This window comes from Clavelina lepadiformis, chromosome 2 (genome assembly GCF_947623445.1).
Source record: "Clavelina lepadiformis chromosome 2, kaClaLepa1.1, whole genome shotgun sequence".
NCBI classification, from domain to species: Eukaryota; Metazoa; Chordata; class Ascidiacea; order Aplousobranchia; family Clavelinidae; genus Clavelina; species Clavelina lepadiformis.
In genome coordinates, this window is record NC_135241.1 from 4,625,944 (window position 1) to 4,652,307 (window position 26,364).

A 26,364-nucleotide genomic window follows, 5' to 3' on the forward strand; every position below is an offset into this window, starting at 1 on the left:
TCCAGGTATGAGACGTTTTTGTATTAAAAGAAACGTAGAAGTGATCCACTACATCATAATGACCTGGTTTCAACCTATCAATGGAAATTGTTTGATGTCCATTGTCGAATTGAACAGCAAAATGTTTGAGCGTCCTATTTACGATATAGCCGCGTAAGCCAAGAAGTATGACATTTGCAAGGACGGTTCTTGTTTTACAGTACTTTATCAACACGGAAAAAACAATGAGTGCACGGCATCAGAAACAGTTAGAATATAAACCTTACATTTAGCTTGACGTGAACCAATAGCGTCACTAAATTAAGCAGTAAGTCAGTAAAATTGTATTAAGCGGTTCACATAAAATTATAAGAAGGAACAAGCGAGCGACCAGCAAAATGGTAGCACACGAGACAAGAACATATAATTGTTTCATTGGCTATAGTGGTAAATAAGAACTGATAAAAACGGCAACAAATAGGCAAGCGACAGGTACTATTCAAACATACCCGTAAAACATCTTGTTGCAGGCAAAAACATTGAATCTTTAAATCTTTTCAACTCTTAAAGCAGAAATTATGCAAATTTGAAATATTTACAAATCCAATACAGAAAAAACGTTCCAACGCAAAGCAAAATGCTGATGGTAATTCGAGTTTCTTTATACATTTGATGGAACGCTGGATGAGTTTCATCAGATCAGTCATTATTTTACCTTTCGCATTGACATGTGGAAAGGATTTGTCAGGTATACTTTTCCCAAGAAGTGTACAGAGCGGTTCCCAACCTAATTTTACGTCATACACAAGTAGCTTGTCTTTTGGGGCGTTCTGAGGACAACAATAAAGAAGTGAAACACGCTTTCAAAATAATTTCCGAATTAAATGATATTACGGCACATCGCTTACCTTAATGCATGCTATTTAGAAAGTCGAATTGCTCGTTTCCCCGAACGTAAGCTTTACGTTAATCTAGCTTACCGGTATTTTAAACCTTGAAGGACGCTATACCTGCAAACAGTATGCTTGGTTGTGACGGAAGGTTACTTTGTTCAATGTTGGGTTTTTGAATGAACTGAAATCAAAGGGGTTCTTCACTGAAAGCCCATACACCATTCGCACTGCGTAAAACAACTTTTGCATTATGAGCTTGTGATGACACTAATGAGTAGACGGCAACAAACTAATTTTTAAGCTGATATGATGAGAGGTTCCAAAGTTATTATGACAAAAAAGTCAAAATTTATCGTTAAGTCTTTTTAGCAAGATTTTTTTGTTAAAGTTACAACGCATACCTAATATATAGTTGCAATCTTGAATTAATAATCTATATTGGTTGGTTTTGCCCACTTGTAGACGATAGATTACAATACATTAAGGGCTAGGTAGGTACAATCTAGGGTTTTGAATCATTTGCATCAGTAAAAAAATGTTTCTGCATTTTAAGATAAATTTTAGCAAGAGATATGGACTTTAACGGCAAAAATAGCAGAACTTGATGTTGAAGCATTACACTACCGAACCCTTTCAATGAATTCACAATACTTAAAGACACTAAATATTTTTCTCTAGTGCTTTTTAAGTGACTTCCGTAACTTGTTCTTTGTCTCAGGTGTCGCTGAGTCTTCCATATTTTTGGTTTTTGTTACGTTCTATCGGACAAAAGGATTTATCACCTAATGGTTTGATTTTTCATATGCTCTGTGTTTGGCATTTGACATGCAAACGCATTACGCAATCGATAAAAAATTGTAAACTATAAAGTTAAAATTTGAACTTTTAGGTAAAAAAATTGGTTTACCAAATTGGTTTGGTTTACTAACAAATAGGTTATTGATGAATAATGTTTAACAGTTCTTTCACGATCAAAATTCAATCAGCTAAGTTTACTGTTCCTTACTCCAGCCTTGGTAGAACTTAAAATAACGCCAGCCTGTAGAAGTCAGTATTTGGACCAGTTGGTACAATTTGTTCCTTGCGAGTTCATCACCTTGCTTACTCCAGCTTTTATACCAGCTTTCCTCATCTCTGGGGGTTAGAACGATCTAAAAATTTAACACAGTATCTGAGATCGATGTAACGGTACATACTTGCTAGGCTAACTGTCAAATGACGCAGCAAAAATTTTATTTTCAGTCAGAAACTCGTACTTTAGCATCGGGAAAAGCATGGTGAATTCCTTCCCAAAGATGAAATATCGGCACTGCTGTTATGGCATCCACAGCATCATACATCTGTCTGAAATCCTCATCTGTTGCTCCTTTCTCAAAAATTCTCTTCCATTCTTTGTCATGATACCAAAAATGATCCATATAGTCGTAGACAACGAGACCAAGCTCTCGCAACGCCGCAGCCATAGACTTCGTACCAGTTTTGGAATAAGCGGCAAGTATCACTTTCATGATTGTTAACTTTTAATTGTTCACTTTACCTTATGTAAATTTTATGAGAGTGACTACTTCTTCGAAAGTAGTTCACGCAGCCTTTGTCAAAGTTAGACAATTAGTTTATAGGAGAATGGGTACGCAAAAATGTTGATGTTGGTTGTCTAGGACTCTAGGGTTCCCTTTTTTCCTGGTTGTGCTGGGTTCAATGGACGCAGACGATTTTTAAAAGATGATAACTTTTTAAATAAATAGGCTATAAAACTAAAATATTTGACATTTCCTGAAAATCTTTAGCTTATCGACAATAATAACTCATTAATTGTAGGTTGTAAAGTACATAATGCTGTTGTAATTAGTGTTTTGTCACCTGTTACCTTACTCATTCTTAAACAATTTACATAAGCTTGCAAGGAAATTGGAGAGATAAAACTCGCACAACTGCATCAGAAATTGAGGGTTCGCATCGTTACACATAGAACAACATACCAGTCTTACAAACTTTGAAGTTCGCTATAAAATTTCTTTTACTCTGTAGGGCGGAAACAGAAGGACCGTCAAAATAGGTCATGCCTTGTCAACCGTCATACATCACATCAACATGGTGACAAAAACAGTTCTAAATTAGCAAAATCGACACCTTTCACCATTATACCAATTTGTGAACTTCTCAATTCAACTGAAACAAATTAAAAATATCCAAACTAAAGAATATGAAATTCTGCACTACTTGGCGAAACATTGGAGGTACAGGCTATAGGTCAGACAGTAACTGTTTAACTTGCGCGTAAAGTCTGTGGGTCCAATGGTCGCAGGCCCAGGCAATCTAAATTTTAAAAATCCAAGGGCAGAATAGGGTTAATTGAAGTTAGATTTAGGTAACTATGTTATAGGCTACCATATAAGTAAGGTTAACAAGAAATTGGGAAAACCAGCTTCGAACGTACGCTTTTCCGATGAGATAGTGACAGCCCTATTTCATTGTTTAAAACCAATACCTAAACAATAATAACTCGATTCTTAAATCTCTGTTTAGTGCTATCTAAAGTAGTTTATGCAACATGCTCTTTTGCCTATGGGTAACAAAACAAAGCCCTTAATTTTGGAGGACGCAGCTTTTACTGCTTGAAGTTTTCATCAGGTCACCGTGTGATATATACTTAGCCATTATGTGGTTAATACGCTATATACCGTGGTTGCCATTTTAATTTTTAAACTACGTAACTTAGTAGTAATTATGGTAGGCCTACTCTCTAATCTAGTTCCACACATATAAAACCATGACAGTTCAGTTAAATGTGTAACTATTGGCCTAACAAGCTACGAAATCGCTCTTCCCACATTCGTCACTTGATTGGCTGGTCTTGCCATGCGAATTGCGGAGTTGTGACGTAATGCTCAAGAGGTTAGTCACTAGTCAGCATCACGTATGACACCGCATCACTGTAGACTGTCGGGCTTTTCTCTTTCAATAAATGGTCAGAAATCTTATAATTCAATTCGATGCTTTCAACCTTTCAGAACTGAATACGATGCAAGATGTTTTCGAAGGTATTTTGTTCACTCATGTAATATATTGTTTGTTATACGTAATTTATACGGTTTACCAGTAGTTGCCTCATACGTTTTTGTCTAAATTCTCGAGCGTAATTTCATAACAATCTAGTTTGAAATCTAGTAGCCTACTGTTTGGCACTTGTACACGTGACAAAGGAAGTCAAAATCAGGGAGTCGAATCGCAGTGGTAAACGGTTTAATTCCGGTTCAGTTTTTGCAAAATTTTTATTTTACCGGTTCTATTCCGGTTCAGGTTTGCATCGGGTGCACACATTCATTCCGCTCCGGGTTTAGGTTCAGCAACCTAGCTAATATTCCGTCCGATCCGAGTTCGAAGGACGTTATCCAGCTAATAATATTTTTTAATTTCTTCAACTACGCTGCTTCAACTCATTAGCTTAAGAAATTTCACATGAGTGGATATTTCTTAGCTTAGGTTTTTACGTTATGACATTAGTAATAATAAACAATATTTTTTTTAAATGAACACTCCCATAACATACAGTTGTCGTGCGACTAAATATGAGTAAAACAGGAAACAGCAGCAGAATAATTTCAAGATATTCACAATTCACTTCGAATTTTGAACATTTACTCATGTTACACAAAATAATTAACGTCATCCTTCTTACAAAAAAAAAAACTTTCGTTAAAGCATCAGTAACATCTAGTTGCAACAGTAACATCAGTAATACTCAGCCAAACAAGTCCCTATATTTGGAGTAAACGCATAGTTGCTTAATGTAGGAATCTATAGAAATAAATTGCCAAAAGCCACCACTTAAATAAAAATAAAAACCAGCGAAAAAATGTGTAGGACCAAGACCTTATTTGGGGTCACATTTACCACATATCTTGCAGTAAGCAATATGATCAATGTTTGAGGCGACAAAGCAGTACTACAACATGACGTGGGTCCTTTTAGATACAGTAATTATTATCATTAGTGGGGCTTTTTATGTTGGAATCTGTTTGTAATCTCAGATGCCCCTGGTTTAACATAGGCCTTCAATTCTGAATTCGATCATGATAACAGAAGGACATTATCCAAGACACAATAATTAGCACAGTATGTTACTATACTGAATTTGGAAAATACGCACAACGAAAAAGACCGTCCATCCCCAATTGATAGTAACATATTCATTCGCTGACTCATTCGTTGATTCTGCTATTGTTTTCAATAAGGCAACTGCGGCGATGATTCTGCATATGCATGATCTAAATCGTTTGCTCTCTGTTTGCTATCCCTTTGTTGTTTGGGTTCTTTGCAGTATGAGGCTTAACAATAAGCAAACGATAACCATAAGTTGAAGCCTGGAGCCCGTTACCTTGGTTACCTTCGTTAAACTTGGCATGGTGTGGGAGCTTTAACCAATGTTTATACTTACAGCAACTTTTGAACTAAAGGTCAAATAAATTTCTCAAAACTCCTTCTAACACAGCGTATATGGGAACCCTAAATAAATTGGTGTATATGTAGCAGAATCTTCCAATCATATTCGCAAACGTTATAGTGGCAGATCGACTTCATTTTATATCGTTATTTATAAGAATCACTCATTCAGTTTAATAATGCACGATCCTGTTAGATCGAATAAAAATAAGGTAAGCTATATGTTTGTTTCCGTTGTAATGTAATCATTTCCTTTCAATTCTTTTGTAATCAGTCCCGGCGTTAACAATATACCGTGGAGTTATAACTGCTTAAATCACAGCTTATATGCTTTAAGACTGTTAAGTAGCATATTAGCAAGGTGAAGAGAATGAAGAAAATAGATTTTTTCCTGCTCTTGTTTGTTATTATGTTGTCTGAAGTTAACGCACAGCAGTGTACGGGCAATGAGTCGATCAACCAAACATTTGTAAGCTTTGAAGTAACGTCCGCAGATACAGTTTGCAGCCCATACATGCGGTCACTGACACGATCGTTGCCTGGACGCACAGTGGTTTACTTGGACATCTCTGCAGCAGTGGGTGCTGAGTGTTTTGTAAGTTGTGCTTGGTTTTCAATAGTTTGAATAGTAGTTTCGTTTATTACCTTGTTCTATGCACGTAGACTGAGCATATACACTAACCTTGTGAAGTTGTGAGCTTCTTAAAAGATTTGCGCCTCAACCCGGTTGACACTCATCCGGTCATTGGGCTTGCGATTAACTCTCACCTTTTACATATCAATACCATAAAATATTCTGCTTTGTACAACGGTATGTAAGACAATATAAAACAGTCGTGGTATACATTAACGGAGTATACTACAAAAAACTTGTTATCATTTGGCTACTCAGATTATCATTGATGGCAATATGGAATAACTTACTACAAAAAATAAGCAACTTTGATCATTTTTTATTAACCAAAGTGGTTTTGTGGTTTATTGTTGCAGGTGTACGAAGGAACGTCAGTGGATATTCCTTTAGGACAAATCAACGATAACCGCACTTTTTGGATCGAAATTCCAACAGGCGTAACAGTTTTCACCTTTCAGTGTTTCAAAATTTTCCAAGGTTTTGCTTTGGCCGTTCAAACAGGTTAATATCGAATTCTGCGCAATGGTTATAAACGTGGTATTTAGTGATCGAGTTAAAACAAAACAAAACATTATATTAGATGTAATTTTGTTGGTTTTACTTGACCGTATAGTCAAGTCAACGATTTAACTATATGTACTGTGTTTTATCTTGCCTGCGATAGTTATTATGCCTTTCTGGTTTTTGGCAGGCTGATATCTGCCTGAAATTTCATCCGTAATTGAAGTAAGAGTGCCCATGTTAATTTCATCACTGAAACAAAATCAAAAAATATTTAAATAAAACTATTATCAAATAGAATAAAATCGACCGCGTGTTAAATTTAGTTTGGAAAAAATACTAAAACTTTTTTCACCAATTTAATGAAAATTTTTGATTTATTTCGAACTTATTCCCATGATGATAATGTTTTGTTAGTAGAGCGTATCCTTTGGAAATAACTATATATACCTAAGCAGTAGTAATTACGTGAAAATGTAAATTGGATTTGGCAATTTATAAATTTCCAGTTGAGTTCGTCACCCAAGAAGTCAATGACCTTCAGACAAGCATTACCGTGACATCACTTAACCACCCCGCTAACTACCCACAAAATCACCTGCAAGAAACTGTCTTAAGGAGCACCGTTCCGGCCGAATACAGTATCAGCTTTAATTCGCCCTTTGCTCTTCAGTCAGCCGACTGGTTGTACGTGAGTATGTGACTGGCACGATTTTTAAATGCAACCGGATTTAACTAAAGGTGATGACATTGACACATTGACTAAAATGCAAAATCAATATAATCCATTTCATCACAATAGGAGGAAATTTATTATATTTAATCATCCTCAACTTAAAGTGTTATAAGGGGCTTTGGTTGCTTTGCTGTATTGCCAGTTTAAATCAGCTTGTAACCTAAAATTAATCTTTTGGTTAAACATAGTTTAACGTTTTTTGCCAGATATTATCAGATGGTGGCACAGCATTGGCCTACACATTGTTACCGCCTGTTCCGTCATCGGTGCCTAGTCCATTTTTTATAAATGGGACTGAAATTAAAATTCGATTTTCCAGCAATGACGATATTCAAGTCATATTTGGTTTCAGCATGAACATCGCTTTTGGTACGTTTTATTAAACAACAAAGCAGTAGCTCTTGTTTGAGCGTTTTCGGTTTGGTGTTTGTTTTTTAATTTTTGCATTAAAACATTGCTATGGCTAGTGAAAAAAAATTTTCGTTAAAAGAATATCTCATACGATAGGGAACTCAAAAGCATTCTTGTATTTTATTGGATGTTAGTGAAAGATTTACCAACAACTAATCCACCGACCACTGAACAAGAGCTGACATGCAAGCCAGATGGTAAAGCAGAGATCAGGTAACACAAGCACAATAGGCCCATTGTCATAAATTTTGTCAATTTATCGTACAAAAAGTACATATAGACCTTACAGACGAGGCGCAGTCGAAAATCCTTAATTAGTTTAGCTGAAAATGTAGGTAGATTGGCATGAACTAAATATACACGACACGTTTCCGCGATTTCGCAAGCCACGATACATCGCCGGCTATATGACTGTATCGGTATCGGTTTTAATGGCATTGAATTCGGTTTAGAATATCAAATGCTTCTTTGGTGGCGTTGTCCTGCTCTGATGGTGAAGACGATTTGTACGTTTCACCGAACCTGGTTGAAGATCTCAGCGAACTGGACCCTTCCTGTGTTGCCAACGCAAGCAATCCGAACTTTGACCTCTATTTTAATAACTTAACCTCCAGCTGTACGACTATTCAAGTAAAACTTAATTGAAGCACTATTGTGAAAAACAGAAATGTCAGCTCGGCTAAATGTATAAGTTAATATCGAGTTATGCAATTAATGAAGTTAGGTATAATTGATATAGGTAGGTAATAGAAGACGTATATGAATAAACTATACATAATCTTTTTATTTAGTTTTAGGAAAAAACACCGATCATTAAACATTTACTTCAACCAAACTATATTTCTCTGATTAAGGCATCAAACGGCACCTTATTCATAGAACTAGTTGTTCGTTGCCAGCAAAATTTCACAACGACAGCAGCAATTCAACGCTACGAAAGCAAATGCATCAAATACGAATGCGAGTACAACTTGACCGAAGTAACTAACTCTTCTGCAATTCTGCCTCGAATAATGTGAGGAATACGAAAATTACTTTTACTTATATTACGTTTACGTTACCTGTACTTCCACCTGTCATAATTCTGATTCTTTCGTTTACCTTGATTTGTTCTTCCACCCTTTTTAGAAAACAAAGTCTTGATGAAGTCAAAGGAACCGGAACAATTCTACCCAAGCTCATTTTCACCGATGAAACTTATTCTAATGAAAGTGAAAATAATGTTGTCATAACCGTCCCGAATTACGTCTATTCGAAGGTTGAAATCACAACAGCGGAAGTCAATTTTTCCTTTTTCCTGCAGGTCTATTTAGATAACAAGACTTTAATGCTATTAGGTTAGACAGGCAAATCACATGCGGGGATGCAAGTTTAACGCTTTTGTCTGTAAATCGGTACCAAGTCATAAAGCTTACGCATATAAAACAACACAAGGAAAAGATGCAATTGAGGGCTGGGTATTTTTTATTAACATAAATTATTACTTTCACAGGTAACGCAATGCTGGGCGACTCAGACTGAAGACTCTGATAGCAATCCAAGATATTCAATCATCCATAGCAGGTGAGAGAGAATCGAACTAAAACTGAGCGCTTTTCGCTAACATAAAACAAAATGTAACTGATAAGTCTTTGAAAACTATTATATTGTGTATCACTTCGACACTAAAATTTTTAAATCAGTTGCCCGGATATCAATGCCAACGAACCGAGTGATGCTGTTGAAATCGATAGAAATTACCAGTCTAATTACGCCGCCTTTCGGTTTCGTTCTTTTGTTTGGACAGGAGCCATCGATGACGATATTTATGTTCATTGTCAAGTTACAATCTGCTACAACAGTGAAAATAACCAATGTCCATCCGTGGTAAATGCTAACCTATAGTTCATTAAGAAAATCACCTTTGCTTGTCTTAATTTAAAAGCAATTTATGAGCAAGAATGTTTTAAAACATGCCAAGTTTAGCTGTTGAAAATATTTTATACCATAGCCTGTTTGCAACAAACGACGCCGACGCGACTGGATCCCAGAGAAATCTCAATCCCAAGTCGTTTCATCTGGGCCCTTGCGCATAAGACAGTCAAAGAAGGACACCTGCTATGAAGTAATTTTTGTTGTAACAAAGCAAGAATGGTTCTTACAATCTCATAATCTATAGTAGTAATGTGCAAATACATTAACTGATTACAGCAAAACGGTGGATGTAGTGACGTATGTGAAATGCGTATTAAAGATGTAATATGTTCTTGCCTGGAAGGAAGAGTGCTCGACATTGGAAGAAAAATCTGTCGAGGTAGAAAGATATTGAACAATCACTGTATTTCAAAGATATGTATAAACTCAGCTTAAGTGTGTATCTGTATCTTACGAAATTTTTAATTTGGTTTCAATGTTATCTTTGTAGAAAAAACGTTTGAAGTGGCGGAAATCACAAAAGTAGAAGACCAGCAAGCAATCATATTGCTCGGTTTAGTTATTGTAGCAATAGTCGTCTGCATAACAGGATTTTTCATAAAGTGGAAAAGAAATAATGGAAAGCTCGTCCAGAATTTAATCTAAGAAAGTCTTTCGCTGTGTAAAAACCAATAACCGAAGTGTTTATGAGCAACTTTAATGACGTTGATTTGTTGGCTACATAAGTTAGAAACGACATATTACTCGTACATTTATATAAGTTTCTTTAATAACGTTTTTATGATGTTAACAAAACAAATTTATAGTCATCACAAGATTTGTGCTGTTTGTGTATTAGCATATAATTCTTGTTGGTTGATAGCCTACTCTTGTATATGTATAGAGGAGCCTGACGCCTTGAGGCTTAACCTCAAAAGTGGTTGTGGTTGTCACAGGGGGATATATCTCAAACATACTGTAACTTGTCATTTAAGTAAGTTTTTTCTCTGTGAAACTACTGTTGTAATCAACTAATCACCAAGCTTTAATCATTAATCCATTTTGCTTCATTCATTCTATTTTTTATCATTGTGGGGGTGAGAACAAAAACAGAGCTATGTAGACCTACCGTAGTTGACAATGATAGCTCGTGCTAATGCATAGGAAAAAGTGACACTATATACTGTAATTAATAGGTTATCATTAATTCTAAGTCGCTCTATTCGAGCGAAGAATTAAACTGTTACAGGAGTTAGAAACGTACAACATTTTGTGCCGGGATTGGTTCTAAATGTTGAATTTTATACGTGACAAAAGACACAAATGTACCCATCGTTTTGCTTAAGATCTAGGTGAATTGGTTAAGTCTACGATCGAATGTTTGTAAGTATAATTAGTAGACTGAGGCGAAAGTAAACTTATCATATGTACATAGACTCTTCATCTCAAAAACTTATTCGAAAATAAAAAATATTATTATTATGTTTGGCCACTGCACTTGTATGATAGTGGTGTTGTGTGAATTTTGTTCTCATTCGCCGCAACTTGTTTCATCACGGAAACAGCTCTTCGCTTTCAACTAATTAAGAAGTCTTGCGCTTCCAATCCTAACCCATACATTTGGTCACAACCTTTATACCGTTGCAGTTTTTAAACCACCTACAGTATACTGACATAAGATTCATTCAAACAAAACACGAAGATGTTCTGAGTAGAAAATGTAAAAAGACTTTCAACGATTTTCAATACTAAATACTTGACTGAAATAAAATGTTTTCCCCAAAACTCGTTATGCTTTTTTGGAAACCATACAGTCATCGCTGAAATCCATTTGGCACGACGGTCTTACTCTTTATGATGTACTGTTAGTTGTTCCTGAAGTAACATAGGCTATAATAAACTTTATTTTAAAAGATATAACCTGAAAAACTACAGTGTCCTTATTGGCAATAAGCAGCTGTTTTTAGATTGAACAGGTGCTGGAGCTCAAACAGTTTTTTTTACTAAATTAACCTGCTAATAGAATTTTTATAGTTTTTGCGTGCTGTTAGAATACTCTATAGCACTGTGGCTGTCAACTGGCTACAGATTGTAACGAAATATAACTCCATGATAACTCGCTTTCACACGAAATAGTTCAAAGCAAGTTATCAAATATCAATCATCAGTTCAAGCTTTTATCAAAAACATTTTGATAAATGTTAATCACGAGTTAGAAACCACATTGCAAGAAATGGTGTAATATTGTGGAAAATGGCACATAAGCCGCTGGAAGTTAAATGCTCTTTAAAGGTGTTGTAGCGTATTAAAAACTACAAATTGACTAACACACCAGTAAAGCAACTTTAGTTTTCATTGCCACCCTTAAGTACACAATACAAAAGTAGGCCTATAGCTTTTTCCTATTATCCCCAATCTGTAAAAAATATATTGTTTTCCACTAAAAACTTACACTTAAATAGGCTACCTTAGTTACTTTCCAAGTGTCAGGCAATTCCAAATGTTTATTTCCATTTACAGATAAAGGATGCAGTTAAACTAAACTAAAGAACAGGAAATTGCCATCCGGCATGTAAACGCACCGAAGACGTGCGTGCAAAGATGTGAATTTTAGCGTATATTAAACACTGACATATTACTTATTACCACTGATGTACAGCATTGAAGCAATTTTCATTCATCATTTGCTTGAACACATCACCTGCTCGTCTGCCTAATTTTCGTTTTTTCAACTTATGGTTTATGGATTTAATTAATTATAAGTTTAGTGGCTGTGTCTAGTCTAGTCTAGTCTAGTTGTTACAAGCAATTAGCTTATTAACGTTATTTTTCTTGAGCACGTTTTAAGCCTTTTCGGCTTTGTCACTTTATCCTGTTCATTGGCGCGTGTTAGTAACAACTGGGTTGATTTTTCGTCTCTACTGCACTTTTGACGAAAAATAAAATGATTGATTGATTGATAAATTCAGACAAATTGAAGATTAAAGTTGAAAATTTGGATAACGTCTTCATAATAAGTGCGTAAGCGGTCAAAGAACTTTAAATAAGGTTAAACTAACAAACAACTATATTTTGCTCTGCAGTCAACAGTATTTATTCCTATCACAATTCTGGTGTTGTTAGAAAGAACTGCTGAGGCCTTAGAAAGAATGGGGGACGAAGTGTTCAATACCCCACTCGGCCAGTTGCGCTCGCCGCTAGTCAGGTTACAGCTCATTTTCTGCTGAGTCAAAACCATAATTGGATTTGAATTTATGAGGTCACAGGGAGGACAAGTTTTGGTCGGGGTTCAGGTGTAGTGCCAAAACCTGTTCCCAATAATTGCAAATATTTCCAATTTTTTTTATTGAATAACCAATAATTACTAACACGGGTAAAACCCTCCCCGGTCACCCCTAACTGTTTCCGACGTTATTTTTTTAGGATTTACCAAAAATTGTTAACACAGGAAAAGTTATCAAAGGAACAGTACATTAGCATTTCTGAAATTCCTCTATGAGTATGCACCCTAGTCGTATCACGTCACGTGCCATACACTTCACATACGCACTTCTGCTGTATGATGTCATGTTCAACAATCGCGTGAGCATAGGGCGCGCTATTCTAACCAAAGTTTATACAAAAGCAAACATTTTTTTAGGTAAGTTTTACGGCGGTAGTGTATCAGTGTCATGCTGCGTGGTTTTCATCATTAACTTTGATCATTACTGCGTCTCTAGTTGTGACCTATGACCGTCGTATGACGTCATATGAAAGTGCATCCATCCGTAAAATAGGCTTGGCAACTGGGGAACTGAAATCTGCCTGGGGCGGTGGATTGAATTTTAGTCATGTGCTAGATGGGATTGCACTTATTGTGTTGTTTGTTTTTTATGGCCTATAAATTTCAGCTTCAGTAAGTTTTGTTTTTAAAACTTCGGCCTATAGATAAATGGTGTCGCTCATAGTTTTGCACTCCGACTTGAAGGCCTGAATGTGAAGGAGTTATGAGGTAATGGAAAATAAATTAGGTCTAGTAAACAAGTGCACAGCCAGATGACGTCACTATTTGAGTAGCTGGGGTCTACTATGCAAAGGCATCCTGTGGTTGTTCACTAGCATACTAGACCCTGATAATTCTTTTCCGCTTTGCCCGACTTAAACCTGGCGATAATTCCTCATCGCCCCGTCTGCAGAGTATGGCAGATCTCGGATATGCAGAAGCAAAGCCCCGGTGTGCCGGTGTGCAAGGAAGCAGCTGGTGTGCGCTGCGACTCGTGGCTTATGGTTGCCCGGGACTTGTGCAGGTAAGGTCGGAAAAAATCAGTGTATCCCTTTTTTTTTTTGGAGACATGCAGCGGTTTGCCCTGGTGTGCAATGCTACTTTGGAAAATAAATCTCGGGTGTGCTCTTGCCATACTTTGCAGTATGGCTCATCGCTCCAGCCCTGGCTACTGAGCTAGCATTTGGGCAAGTTCTGATTGTCATACATTTTTTTAAAGTTTTTAAATCGCCTAGCCTAGTATTGCCGGAATTTAGAAGTGTTCACCAGGTCCACTGCACAGGAATAAATGTCGTTAATGCTTTACCGAAGGGCATTACAAAGGTATGGGGCCACTGGGTATCGAACACAGAACACTACCAGCCACATTTGTTGTGAGGCCAGCACTCGGTCATTGAGCCAGAAGAACTGCAGCAACAACGCTTATCCACAGAAATGCGAAAGACACTAAGTTAATCTAACACTAAGTTAATCTAAAACTAATCTCCATCGACCCTAACTGTCATTTTTCATGACTAAATTACCCATAGTGGAAAGTATGGCACCTGTGCACGCCAAACTTTTTTATCTTCAAGCGAATTTATAATAAATAAACAAAGAATTAAGGCTTCAGTGGACGCCATTGCACCCAAAATTTCATCTTTGCATGCACGATTTCTCGTTGAAAACTGTAGTACTATCCAGTCAGGTAAATAACCCCCGAAACTTCTTCACTTCTCATAGTGGTAAGTTTGACAGCTGCATGCATGAGGTTCATCAACGTGAATATTGATATGTATCTTCATGCAAATTTATAATAAATAAACAAAGAATTGAGGCTTCAATGCACAACACCATGCCAAAATTCACGTCTTTGCATGCACGAGTTCTTTTCGAAAACTGTCATATTTTCTAGTAAGGCTCACTTCCACAGATTAGTGTCGCTACTTCCTCACTTCCGCTGATTAGTGTTGTTACTGCCATAAATTTGTGTATTCTGTATCTTAGTTATATTACAGAATCTAGGGCGGCAGACTTGGATCTTCGTAGGGCAGTAAAGTTCTTCGCTGTCGCTACCCAATGCCAAGTAATTTCTAAGTTTGTTTATAATTGATGTATATATATTTCTTTTTCTAGCCTACTCTACCGTGTCCATATTGAGCAATAGTTCTCAACATTTTTGTTCTGTTAAACCTAGTTTGTTACCAACATAGCATTTTCAGACTCCTGCTGCTTTTAAAAATTAGCGAAAAGTTAGTTTTTAGATCTGCAAGATATTTAGTGGTAGTGTGCCTTTTGGCCTGTGGTGTAGTTTTTATATCAGAAATATAACACCACCATTAGCCTAATCACTATTTTCATGCACATTTTAAACCTTCCAGGTTTTGTCACTTTTTCCTGTGAACTAGCCTAAGCTATTGACCAACTAGTGCTGATTTTTCGTTCCCATTGGCTTTGCGCCAATGATGAAAAATAAAATGATTGATTGATTGTATTAGCTTGGCAACGGCAAGTAGCGATGCTCCTTTTATCATCACAAGAGCGGTAGTGATGTTCTTTTTTAGAAGTAGTGGGCTAGTGGCCCAACTCGGGTATTAATGGTGTTATGTCATTGTATTAATGGTGTTATACCATCAAGTGGTAACAGTTATTACCCTGTAGACTTGTTTCTTAGAACCATAAGATATATCTCACAATGTTTCTTGAGTGTGATTGCTTGAAATATCTCGGGTTATGCTTTTGTGCATATCTTGCTCTGCGAGTATTGTGTCCATTGTGGAGTTTAGTTAACATCTATTTCCTTGGATCATATCCTAATTTTAAGAAGTACGGCAGCTGGTCAGTTGTAACAGGAGCTACGGATGGAATTGGACTAGCATTTGCAAAGAAGCTTGCCAAGTTTGGGCAGAATATTGTTTTGATTAGTAGAAGCAAAGACAAATTGAACGCTGTTGCTGAAGAGATTCAAAGCAAGTTTAATGTAAAAACTCTTGTAATTGCTGCAGACTTTACTGATCCTGATATATATGAAGCAATTTTTGCTGAACTTAGAGACTTAGATATTGGGGTATTGATAAATAATGTTGGCATTTCATTTGAGTATCCAGAGTATTTTCTCGATATACCAGACTTACCAGGCGCTATTGATAAGATGATTGCAGTTAATATTAGATCCACTGTCAAGATGACAGAATATGTTTTACCCGGAATGGTGTCTAGGAAAAGCGGTGTTATTCTGAATTTGTCATCTGGTGCTGCTGTTAAACCTACACCATTGTTATCTCTTTACTCTGCTTCAAAACAGTTTGTAGATTGTTTTTCTAAAACTTTGAATGCTGAATATGCCAAGCAAGGTGTAATTATTCAAAGTATTGTGCCATTTTACGTTACAACTAAGCTCTCAAAAATACGTCGATCTTCTATGCTTGTACCAAACCCAGATACTTTTGTTTCTTCCACACTCAAAACAATAGGAAAGGCAAAGCGAAGTTATGGTTACTTTGCCCATGCCATTGAAGGAACGATGTTTAGCATGATTCCTGAGTCCTTGTACATGATGGCTTCCAAGAGGCTGAATAACTCTATTCGAATTCGAGCATTGAAGAAAAAGAATCAGAAAAAAGAATAAATTTGTGGTTAAACTGCAACTATAAATATTACTGTTTTTTCAATTTCAATAATGGTAACAATTTTATGTTGTGATTGCATCAGGTATATATATGTATAATTGATTATTTGATTAGAAAAAAATTAATCCTTACAAAATGCCATTAAAATGTGCTATGCTAAAATATGGCTTAAAAGTGCTTTTTCAGAAAAAAATACATACAATTATCCTGGCGTTTGTTGAAAATTTATTGTCCAAAATTCTTTGCTGTCTTATTATTTTCTTAGCATCTATGGTTTTTCTGATTTGTTTGTTTTAGGATCTTTGCAATTCTAGTAAGTTATTGTTTTCTGCTCTAAAAGTTATGTTGATTGAGTTAGTATGTTGATTTCTTTAGTGTGTTACGTAGGTTAGCAGTGAGCAGTTTTTAAAATATAGCCTATTATGTGAATAACCTTTAAGTAGATATACCTGAATGGCTGAATAGTTACTTTGCTGTACTAGTGCTTGTGAATTACATTTAGAAAAGCTCTCAATGTGGAAACCGTGATATGCACTGGTACTTCTTTTATGATTGTTTGTGAATTGCGGCAGTTCTTATAGGCTTCACTACCTAATAATTGTTAATTGAACTATTTTAGATATTGTGTCAAAAATAACTTAATTCAGATTGGCCAACATGGGAAACTGTCACACTGTAGGACCAAACGAAGCATTGGTAGTATCCGGTATGTATTTTTATGCACATATCCTCAGCAACAAAATAAATTAATTGAACGTTTAAACAGTCATAACATTACCTAACAATTAGCATCTTTTGCATGCTGCAAGCTTTGTAGTCAGTGTGAGAAGCATACATTATTAATGCATGCCACTTTATGGATTTACTTGAGTTTCTTTTGACAGGTGGCTGCTTTGGGAATGATGGTAAAAAATATGTGATTGGTGGATGGGCTTGGGCATGCGCCTGTGTCACAGAGGTGCAAAGGTGATTATGCAGCTTGCCTGCTAAGATTTTTTACAACCAAATAATTTGCTTAGTATATATTTGCATATACAATGTATGTCGGGCTAATTATCTGTAAATATCGTATAGAAGCCTACGTTATACATATGATATATATAGGTAATCAACTTTCATTCAGCCAATACCTAGAATTTTATTTGAATATGAATTTTTTTTGTAACTTGGTCATGCAATTTATTATGAAATAGTTGCATGACCCATAAAATGTGAACCTTGGTACACCCTGCTAACGAAACTCTGAATTTCAACCTTGGGCTGACGGTTATAATCGCGCAAAGGCTCATAGGTCTAGGATTCTGTGTGACACAACAAAGCCTGTACTGGAGAGTTAAGATATTAGTTTAGAACACTACAATGTTAACAAAAGTCGATTGTTTATTTGTCTATCTCTACCTACGATCAGTCTTGCAGTTTATAACTTTTGGTACTTCAAGTTTCAATTTTTTGAGATTTTTTGCTTGTCAATATGTTTGCATTTTATTTAAGCCAAAATATATTTGTTATTCACATAAAAATCAAGTAAATTTTCTTGGTGAAACATAGTTTAATTCATATTTGTTGCTTTACTCTTTGAATTGATTATTAAGTAGGGATGTACCAAGAGCAAAGTTGTTCATGCGAACATGAATATCGTTTTGGTTAACGTGAACAAATCTTGAATCTATTCGCATCAGCATGAAGTCATAAAATTTCCTAATTTGGCTTTGACGCAATCGCGAAACAGTTTTTTTCTGGTTCCAAAAATATCATCAAATCATGATGGAAACCTAATTCATCTGATAAATGACTTTTATTGTTGTCCCAATTTGAGCAAAACACCAAACCTAGGTCAAAATTTTTCACAAGTCGATAAATTTATAAGTACGAGTACTTGTAATCTTGTATTCGAGTTTACCAATGTTAGTGTTCGGTTTGCACGTAAAACAGAATTTGATTACATAATTTACGCGCGCCTGTGTCGTAAATAATTGTGTAATTTTTATTACTGAAACTACATTAAAAGCCGGCACTGAGTTTCTGTTGTTTACTGCGTGCGAACCATCTGTATCAGCATTAACTACCATCATTTACGCAAAATGGCTCTCATTATGATTGACGTGTGCCCTTTGGTGTACTTTGCAAACAAAGAAGTGCATAGAAACTTATGGTATTCCTTCAAGCTCGACATAATTGTGTCGCTGTGATTTTGATCAGACGAGAGTTCTTCCAATAAGTGTCTGTTACTTTTGCCTAAAAAGTTTGTGCAGTACACTCATTCGTTTCATATTTTTCACCTTTTTACACAACTTTAAAGGGCGTATGGCACCATAAAAATCTACACCTTACTTAAATTGATCATCAAGTATAAGTTCGTAACGGTACTGTTTCAACTGAATCGCTTAACTGTAACAGCCGTCTGTGTAACCTTCTTACGATGAAATAGTGTCTTCGTCTTCATAATAAAGGTCTGACTTTGTTGCAACAAATTTTGAATAAACCACATACGGACAAAGTAAAAAAAGCTTAAACATTTTTCGTCAAGAAAGTGAGCATGTTCAGCTTGTCTGGCTTCAGGTTACAATGCCGAGTATTGTCAAGACCAGCTGTACCAAAAAGCTGCTCACTTGGGCAACTAATTGCACATACACTAAGGTATTTTTTGCCATCTTTAGCAAATGTACAAACTCCTTCACATTTTCTTTTTCCCTCCACCACAAAAGAGGATCAGCGTCAATTTTCAATTGTTGCCATTTTTGACTATCTTTAGCATACAAAATGCGTTTATTTGTGCATTCAGAGATAGTTTGCCTTTTGCTACTACTTGATTTACCCTTAGTCTTGATTGCTTCATATTGCAAAGCATGCTTGCAACAAAGATGGCTTAAAAGACACGCTGTAGTGCTACCTCAGCATCGCGCATCTTTTAGACAAGACTTGCAAACAGCAAGAGACTTGTCATTTTTCTCTTTCAAGCCAAAAAATTTCCATACTTTGCCGAAACACTTATTTTCTGACCATCTTACATCAGCAGATTCCTGATTTACTTCCTGCGTTACTATATTGTCGGTCATTATATGCTTTTAAACTGTGAGTTTCAACTCATAAATAAAACAGCAATATCGTTAGAATTGGCAAACTGCAAACGTATTTTGCATGCATGCGTTTATCAAGATATCATTATTACGTCATGATACGGATTGCTGATTGTGCAATTTTGAGTTGGCAGCAATTTTGAACTACTGTTGGAGGCTATGATGGAGCTTGCGCAACAATGGGGGTGAATGGGTGATACACCGATTGCGAAATTGGGCAAAAACATTGCGGGCATGATCAAATTACAAGTGACGGTTCAAAAATTAATTTGCGTCGCTAACAAATTTACCCTTTACAGTCCAGTACAAAAATTACGTAACTTCTTCAAACGTCTGTAACAGTTACACGATTACATAATTTTAGTAATTGTTAGCAATTACGTGCAACACTACTGTTCAGGTTTGCCTAAACTGCTACTTTAAGTTATAAAATTAACCTGTTGTGTAAACTTTTGCATTTGCAGACTGTCGTTGGAAGTCATGACACTCAATCCAACATGTTCAAGCGTAGAAACAGCAGAAGGCGTTCCCCTTACCGTGACTGGAGTTGCTCAGGTAGACTTCCTAAATGATTTCGCAACAATTTAAATTTCTCTTTAGTATATTAATTGGTTGCAAGTTCTCATGATATATTTAAAAGATTTTGAAAGCTATGAATACTTGTAAGCAGTAAATGCAGTTTTGGTTGTGAATATAATACAGTAAAAGTATTAATACAGTGTTAAATACAGTCTTAAAAGTTTGTTCTAGATACAAACTCCTCTTTTCTAGTTATTTCCAAAAAGCGTAACATTTCATTTTCATGCATAAACACTTGATTATGATCACCTAGGTGAAAGTCATGACTGAAAAAGAACTTCTTGCATCTGCCTGTGAACAGTTTTTGGGCAAAAATGTTCATGACATCGAAAACATTCTTCTTCAGACACTTGAAGGTCACCTGAGAGCTATCCTAGGTAAATTATCACGGTATAAGTTTTTTAAATTAAAGTATTCTATGGGTTTCACAGTTTTTGTGATATTAGTATAGAATGCCTTTGCTGCTATACTGTGTCTTTTTATTGTTTTTGTTATAATGAGTGTTCATCAAGCATTTGTATATATAAGAACACAAATGCCATATTCATGAAGTTCAACACAAATGAATCCTGAATCTATTTGTATCAGGACCGAATAAAATTTTCCCAATATTTTGCCCAATTTGATTGTTCAAAATGTGACACAATTGGTAAAGAAGTTGCTTCGTTTATATTTTATGATACAATCAATAAGTTTTTATTTTAAGATATGTTAAAGACTTGACCCTGGTTTATATCACTTTTTACATTTTTATTGTAAGAAATTTTGTCCTGACATAAACTAAAACAACAATTTAGATTGTTTTTTTTACGAAAGTTAGTCAATTTATGGGTTATATAGTATTTTGGTCTACCAGTGTGTTAGTTTTCGTCTGTGCACAAACCTTTCGCACAAACGATAATTAATCAGTGAACCTGTCTGGATTCTAAATTCTTATCAGCCCATCCCTAAACCTAAACTAACTACTTTATTATCTATTTCAAAGTTGCTTGTTAACATATGTATGTACAGTCAGACCTCGTTAATCCAGACCACTTAGTTTCGTCATAGAATGTCGGTTTAGTGGGGTATTCGGACTATCGAAAAGCAAAAAATCAATCAATCTTGCAAATGCAGCACTGTATTCAAAAAGCAGTATGCACCTTACTCCAATTCAAAGTATGCGTAGGAGTTTGAGTGAAACTGCAACATTATTATTCGTAGATAATCAGCTATTGTTTTTGTCAACTAACTACTGTATAGGACAATCATGAATCATTTTCGCTTCACTCTTAATAATCCGGTTTATCGGATTTTATTGCTATTTATTTAGCGCATTTGTTCCAAAACTTTGTGTCGGAGTCGGACAGCGGCGTTTCCAGATTAAAGGGGTAAAATGCATAAGAAGAAATCTGTTCCTTGCAGTTTTGTGTAAGATTAATGGGGATTCTGGTTGTTCGGGGTTTGGATTAACGAAGTCTCACTGTAAATAAATTATCAAGTAAAACCTACTTAAAACCTAAGAATTCTAACCGCACGCAACAATAGAGTCAGACAATTAATTCAGCAGGTAAATTAAGTCAAAATAACATAAGTTAAGACAGATAAGCTCTGCATCTGCTGCATTAGCCTCCGCAGATGCATGGTGGTGGAAGCCCAATTTTTTAAAACTGACTGTTTGTTAGTGGTGTTAGGCTAATTGAGGATAGCTTGACTAAAAAATTAGTCTAGGCTGAACTTTGGTGTGGGATATAAGAACATTTTATAAAAGCAAACTTCATCAGAATATCAAAGCTAGTTCCTTAAGAAAGTTTTTCACTCCTCATATGAAGTCCACTGTATAAATATATTGCATATATGTTTTATTGTACCTTTAAAGATATTTGTAAAGGATTGCAGTGTATTTATGTAAGAAAATAACTGATGTATGCAGTATCCAATATTGCACAATTCGGATAACAGTACCAGTAGTCTACAAAAGCCTTTGAAATGCGATCGCATAATGCAACAAATTTATCCTGTTTCCTGTATGTGGGCTGGTATATTTCCTCGCCCGTTGTGTGGCTGTATCATGCATTGAAATGAGTTTAGAAAGATACGTGCCAAATACCCATTTTGGCTTATTCAATATATGTATATATATGAACTGATTTTAGTCAAAGTTCTCATTGCTCTTAAGCAAAAGCACTGCCTCATGAAACTTGTTTCAAAATTTTTATTGTGTTTGGATTTACTCACTGAGCAAACAATGTGTTATTGACTCTAGGTACACTGTCTGTGGAACAAATTTACCAAGATCGTGAAACCTTCGCTGCTCTTGTGCGCGAAGTGGCAGCTCCTGACGTCGGTCGTATGGGCATTGAAATTCTCAGTTTTGTCATCAAAGATGTTGTTGACAGAGTGGATTACTTAAGCTCAATTGGTCGTGCCCAGAGCGCCATTGTCAAAAAAGATGCAGCTATTGGTGTCGCAGAAGCTGAGAGGGATTCTGGCATTGTGGTATGCAGTAGCCATTTATCTTTTATATAAAGCCTTCTATTCAAAATTGCACATTTACCCATAATAAACTAAATTACTATTTTAGAACTTTAAAGTCGTTCTTGAATCTAAGTTCAAAATCCTAAGATAATGGTAGTTTGAAAGCAAAAAATGTTCAAGTCCAAAAGTGGATATTGAATTGTAGCTTTCACCCTTCTGCTTTGCTTACTCTCATCTTCAATGAAACCGCTAGACTCTTGGCTGTTAGTTCAAATTTTCAGTACATATGAATGAAAGACATCCTGAAAATTATTCTCCTGAACATTACTATGTTGAAAATTACTTATTAATAGCTAAAAACAATCGATAATAACCAAAAGTTAAAAGAAATAAGTTAAAAGACCAAAACAATACAAGAAGCTATTCTTACATCGCCTGTATCATTGAGGTATTTTTTGCATAGTGAATTGCCACAATTAAATTCCAGTTTTTTACTCTGACAGGTGACAGCAGTCATTTTAATATTCCATTATGAATGCTATTTTAGTGTTTAACTGTTGTGTTGCAATTTTAACAAATGAAGAGTGCTTACATGCACTTTTGCAGGTTATGGCTGCCATATGTAAATCTGGTCAATGTGGCCTTGTCAACAACATAAATCTGTCCCTTGTTCAATCTTGCGATGGGCTGTTTGAATTATCATGCGTGTTACACTTTTGCAGAGTGGTTTGATAGATCGTGCATTATGAATGTGTGTGTAATACATGTCACATGCATATAATCATGCATAAAGTGTTCTGAGAACTCTAGCAGTTTTTGACGATTTTGATAGCATTTTCTTAGAAAAGAAATCAAATTTCAAAGATTAGATAGAGGTTTGGCGCTTGAAGTCCAGATCTTTTGAGATTTGCACTTGAAAATTACTCATTATTTTGTCAACTGCATTGTTACTTGTGGTATCGATTTCACTGCAATGCTTGATACAGGAAGCACGATGCGACAAAGCCTTGATGGATGTTAAATTTGATGCCGATACAAAAGTTGCGGATTCGGAAAGAGAATTTAAGATGAACCAAGCTGCTTACCAGCGAGAAGTGAACACTGCTGTAAGTGGAAGGTGTTTTAAACTACTCTCTTGTTTACTGCACCACAGATTTTTGAATATTTTATTAATTTTTCCCTATATAATGAAATTTGGATACCAATTAGAAAGAAATTAACTCATTGTCAACGAAATAGGCTTCTTTTTACAGCAAGCCGAAGCCCAGCTGGCTTATCAACTTCAAGCGGCCAAAGAAAAGCAAAAGATAAGAAAGGAAGAGATTGAAATTGAAGTTGTGCAACGTCGCAAACAGATTGATGTTGAAGCAAAGGAAATTGAAAGGAAAGACCGTGAGCTCGAAGCAACTGTGCGTCGTCCAACAGAGGCTGAGGCCTACAAGGTCAAAACACTTGCTGAAGGCAAAAGGTAACAAGAAAATAAAACGCTTAATTAAGCAATTCAACTTTAAAGATTTAAACGTAGTTGGAGGTAATGGTTATCGTTTCCACGACAGCTATTATGAGCTTTAAAAAAAATTTTGTAAGACAGATAACGTGTTATGAAAAGATTTTAAAGTAATGTATTCCACTGTAATCGAAAAAAATAATCCGGATAAAATTCCAAGTAATAGGCATTTACATTACCACTGAAAGTAAAGAGCCAGAGTTTTAACTTTTGCTTGTCATCTTGCAGAACCAAGACAGTGCAGCAAGCTCGGGCTGATGCCGAACGTATAAAGATGGTTGGTGCTGCTGAGGCCAGTTCCATTGAAGCTATTGGTAAAGCAGAAGCTGAAAGCATGAGACAGAAGGCCACTGCTTACAAACAATATGGTGATGCTGCCCTCATGTCACTTGTGCTTGAATCGTTACCAAAGGTATGACACATGCCAATTGGCAGTTTATTTATTTGCTCTCGTTTTAATCAAGATCATGAAATTCCACATTCCTTTTTTGAGACAGTAAAAGTTTTACTTATTCGGAATATTAAAAACGCAGCTTGTTTGACAACATTTTTTATCCTCTCGAGTACGGGTCCATTATAACGATAATCGTCGCACATTTTCAAAATTATAAACACCTTGTACTGTATAACAAAGCCTAAAACGACTCGATTCCTAACATATAATGAGACCTGTCCTTGAGAATTGAGTAAATCGAAATATAACTTTAGTAAGCTTAATTAAAATAAAATGGCTTTCATATACGAGAACAAATTGATTGTTAAAATAATTACAAAAATGCCAAGTTGGTTGGTTGGTTTATGCTGATTAATTTTTCCAGATTGCTGCAGAAGTTTCAGCGCCGTTGTCTCGTGTTGATGAGATTGTGATGCTTGGAGGAGACTCGGATCGAACGACATCAGAAGTTACTCGACTGTTGGCAGAACTACCTCCTGCTGTTCAAGCGGTTACTGGTGTAGATCTCTCAAAAGTAAGTTTAGTTTGCTGCCTATTGCTGTTTTTTTTTAACTAAATATTATGATAAATAATTAAATATATTGTGTTCAGGACAACAACAATATTTTTTATAACACATAATTTTGAAAGTCTTAGTTAGTTTGCTATCCAGAGCAGTTGGCAAACATGCCTGCATCACTGGTGGCTTAATTGGAGTACTTTGTCTTCATTGCTTTGAAAATAAAAAAACTATCCAGAAGATTCAGAGGCAGCTCTAACTCTAAGAGGCAGTTTAAAATTTAGGCATAAATCTTGGGCACAATCTCTGCGTCTTTAAAATTACTCATCCTGAACATATTTGTGCTTTAGGTGTTGAGACAGGTGCCCGGGGCAAAGTGAGTTTTCCGCAATCTTGCCCGTAATGCATTGGGGAAATGGCAGTAACTTGCTTCCACTAAGAAGTTTTGGCAATTTCTGATTTTTTACTAATATACTGTTACAAAAAATTGTATATGACAGTTTTACATATTGCATGCTTTGTTTTGTGGTTGTTTCCCTTTTAGCGTTGTTGTGGTTTACATCTTTTATTCAGTTTTGTAGTCACTTTAAATACTTCAATTAACAGTAAATTTGTAATAAAAAAAACAGTTGTAATCACAATATTGCAATAATTCATTCGTCTTAATCACACATTTGTCGTTTTTCTGAAGTGTCACCTTTGTATTTGTTTGATCGAAGTTGAAACCTGTAGGTTATATAAATGAACGTTTTTCTTGCATAAAATTGCTGGTGACTTCATATACTATTTTGCCCCATGATGATGCTAGATTAGTACTGCCTTTTTGGGGGGAAAATTTTGCAAGCTTGGTTTGATGAGTTGAATTATTGTCACTTATTCTGTTCCGACCAATACAACATCAACCTCATCCTATAAGATGTCAAGTTCAAGTACTATATACTTGTCAGGTGTATTTGATCTTGTAAGATAATTGTTAATGCTTGTGGTTTCCTTGTAATGATATCACGGTGCTATTGAAAGCACAATGCTTTTTTTGTGTTTATTGCTCGCGAAACATGTTAAACTTACTAAAGCAATTGTTACCAATAAATAGTTTGAACTTCTTTGGCAAGAAAGTGTTCCTAGTCACTCAAGTTTTGAAATTTTTGCTGTGATCGGTACGTAAAAACCTAAAGTTTGTATTTTCAAAGTACATTGTCTACGTTGGCCATTACTGCAATGCTTGCTTATGAAAGGACTGTATCATGTAATATGAACGAACTAGTTAATATAAATAGTTTGTAACTTAAGTTTAACCCAATGTTTTTATAACTGCAACATGTATGCAAACTAAACTTAATATTGCTGAATTTGTTGTTCCTTTACCAACTGTCAAGTAATATTGTAAATAAAAGATTGCATTAACATAACCTGTGACTTTTTTGAAACACT

At 35.7% G+C, this 26,364-nt stretch overlaps 4 protein-coding genes across 4 annotated transcripts; 3 read left to right on the forward strand and 1 right to left on the reverse strand.

The window, feature by feature from the left end:
• Positions 1-220: 220 nt before the first annotated feature.
• Positions 221-2,729, reverse strand: LOC143446542 (uncharacterized). Its single transcript, XM_076946208.1, has 4 exons — positions 2,129-2,729; positions 1,879-2,023; positions 990-1,099; positions 221-809 (listed from the first exon to the last, which is right to left on the reverse strand). Exons 1-4 carry the CDS (start codon positions 2,378-2,380, stop codon positions 537-539), a joined length of 780 nt encoding a protein of 259 aa, XP_076802323.1. The 5' UTR covers positions 2,381-2,729; the 3' UTR covers positions 221-536.
• Positions 2,730-5,576: 2,847 nt separating this feature from the next.
• LOC143446046 (uncharacterized) lies at positions 5,577-10,972 on the forward strand. The gene is made up of 13 exons (XM_076945495.1): positions 5,577-5,910; positions 6,306-6,450; positions 6,960-7,141; positions 7,393-7,555; positions 7,732-7,810; positions 8,050-8,227; positions 8,452-8,612; positions 8,726-8,900; positions 9,090-9,160; positions 9,280-9,463; positions 9,588-9,701; positions 9,788-9,890; positions 10,002-10,972. The coding sequence occupies exons 1-13, from the start codon at positions 5,686-5,688 to the stop codon at positions 10,154-10,156; spliced, it is 1,935 nt and encodes a 644-aa protein (XP_076801610.1). The 5' UTR covers positions 5,577-5,685; the 3' UTR covers positions 10,157-10,972.
• A 2,823-nt stretch (positions 10,973-13,795) lies between these two features.
• LOC143447277 (very-long-chain 3-oxoacyl-CoA reductase-like) lies at positions 13,796-16,978 on the forward strand. Its single transcript, XM_076947298.1, has one exon. The coding sequence runs from the start codon at positions 15,427-15,429 to the stop codon at positions 16,357-16,359; it is 933 nt and encodes a 310-aa protein (XP_076803413.1). The 5' UTR covers positions 13,796-15,426; the 3' UTR covers positions 16,360-16,978.
• A 1-nt stretch (position 16,979) lies between these two features.
• On the forward strand, positions 16,980-26,342 carry LOC143447275 (flotillin-2-like). The gene is made up of 10 exons (XM_076947296.1): positions 16,980-17,066; positions 17,245-17,326; positions 19,902-19,992; positions 20,270-20,393; positions 22,262-22,494; positions 23,460-23,579; positions 23,727-23,941; positions 24,209-24,392; positions 24,799-24,948; positions 25,284-26,342. Exons 1-10 carry the CDS (start codon positions 17,018-17,020, stop codon positions 25,311-25,313), a joined length of 1,278 nt encoding a protein of 425 aa, XP_076803411.1. The 5' UTR covers positions 16,980-17,017; the 3' UTR covers positions 25,314-26,342.
• Positions 26,343-26,364: the final 22 nt, after the last annotated feature.

Coding starts and splice junctions, on each gene's coding strand:
- LOC143446542 (XM_076946208.1), bottom strand. CDS start 2,380: ATGAAAGTGATACTTGCCGCTTATTCCAAAACTGGTACGAAGTCTATG. Junction 2,024..2,128: donor ATGCTTTTCCCGATGCTAAA/GTACGAGTTTCT, acceptor TTAAATTTTTAG/ATCGTTCTAACCCCCAGAGA. Junction 1,100..1,878: donor TAAGTTCTACCAAGGCTGGA/GTAAGGAACAGT, acceptor TGTTTTACGCAG/TGCGAATGGTGTATGGGCTT.
- LOC143447277 (XM_076947298.1), top strand. CDS start 15,427: ATGTTTCTTGAGTGTGATTGCTTGAAATATCTCGGGTTATGCTTTTGT.
- LOC143446046 (XM_076945495.1), top strand. CDS start 5,686: ATGAAGAAAATAGATTTTTTCCTGCTCTTGTTTGTTATTATGTTGTCT. Junction 7,142..7,392: donor AGTCAGCCGACTGGTTGTAC/GTGAGTATGTGA, acceptor GTTTTTTGCCAG/ATATTATCAGATGGTGGCAC. Junction 8,901..9,089: donor ATTTTTCCTTTTTCCTGCAG/GTCTATTTAGAT, acceptor TTACTTTCACAG/GTAACGCAATGCTGGGCGAC.
- LOC143447275 (XM_076947296.1), top strand. CDS start 17,018: ATGGGAAACTGTCACACTGTAGGACCAAACGAAGCATTGGTAGTATCC. Junction 23,942..24,208: donor ACACTTGCTGAAGGCAAAAG/GTAACAAGAAAA, acceptor GTCATCTTGCAG/AACCAAGACAGTGCAGCAAG. Junction 24,393..24,798: donor TGCTTGAATCGTTACCAAAG/GTATGACACATG, acceptor TAATTTTTCCAG/ATTGCTGCAGAAGTTTCAGC.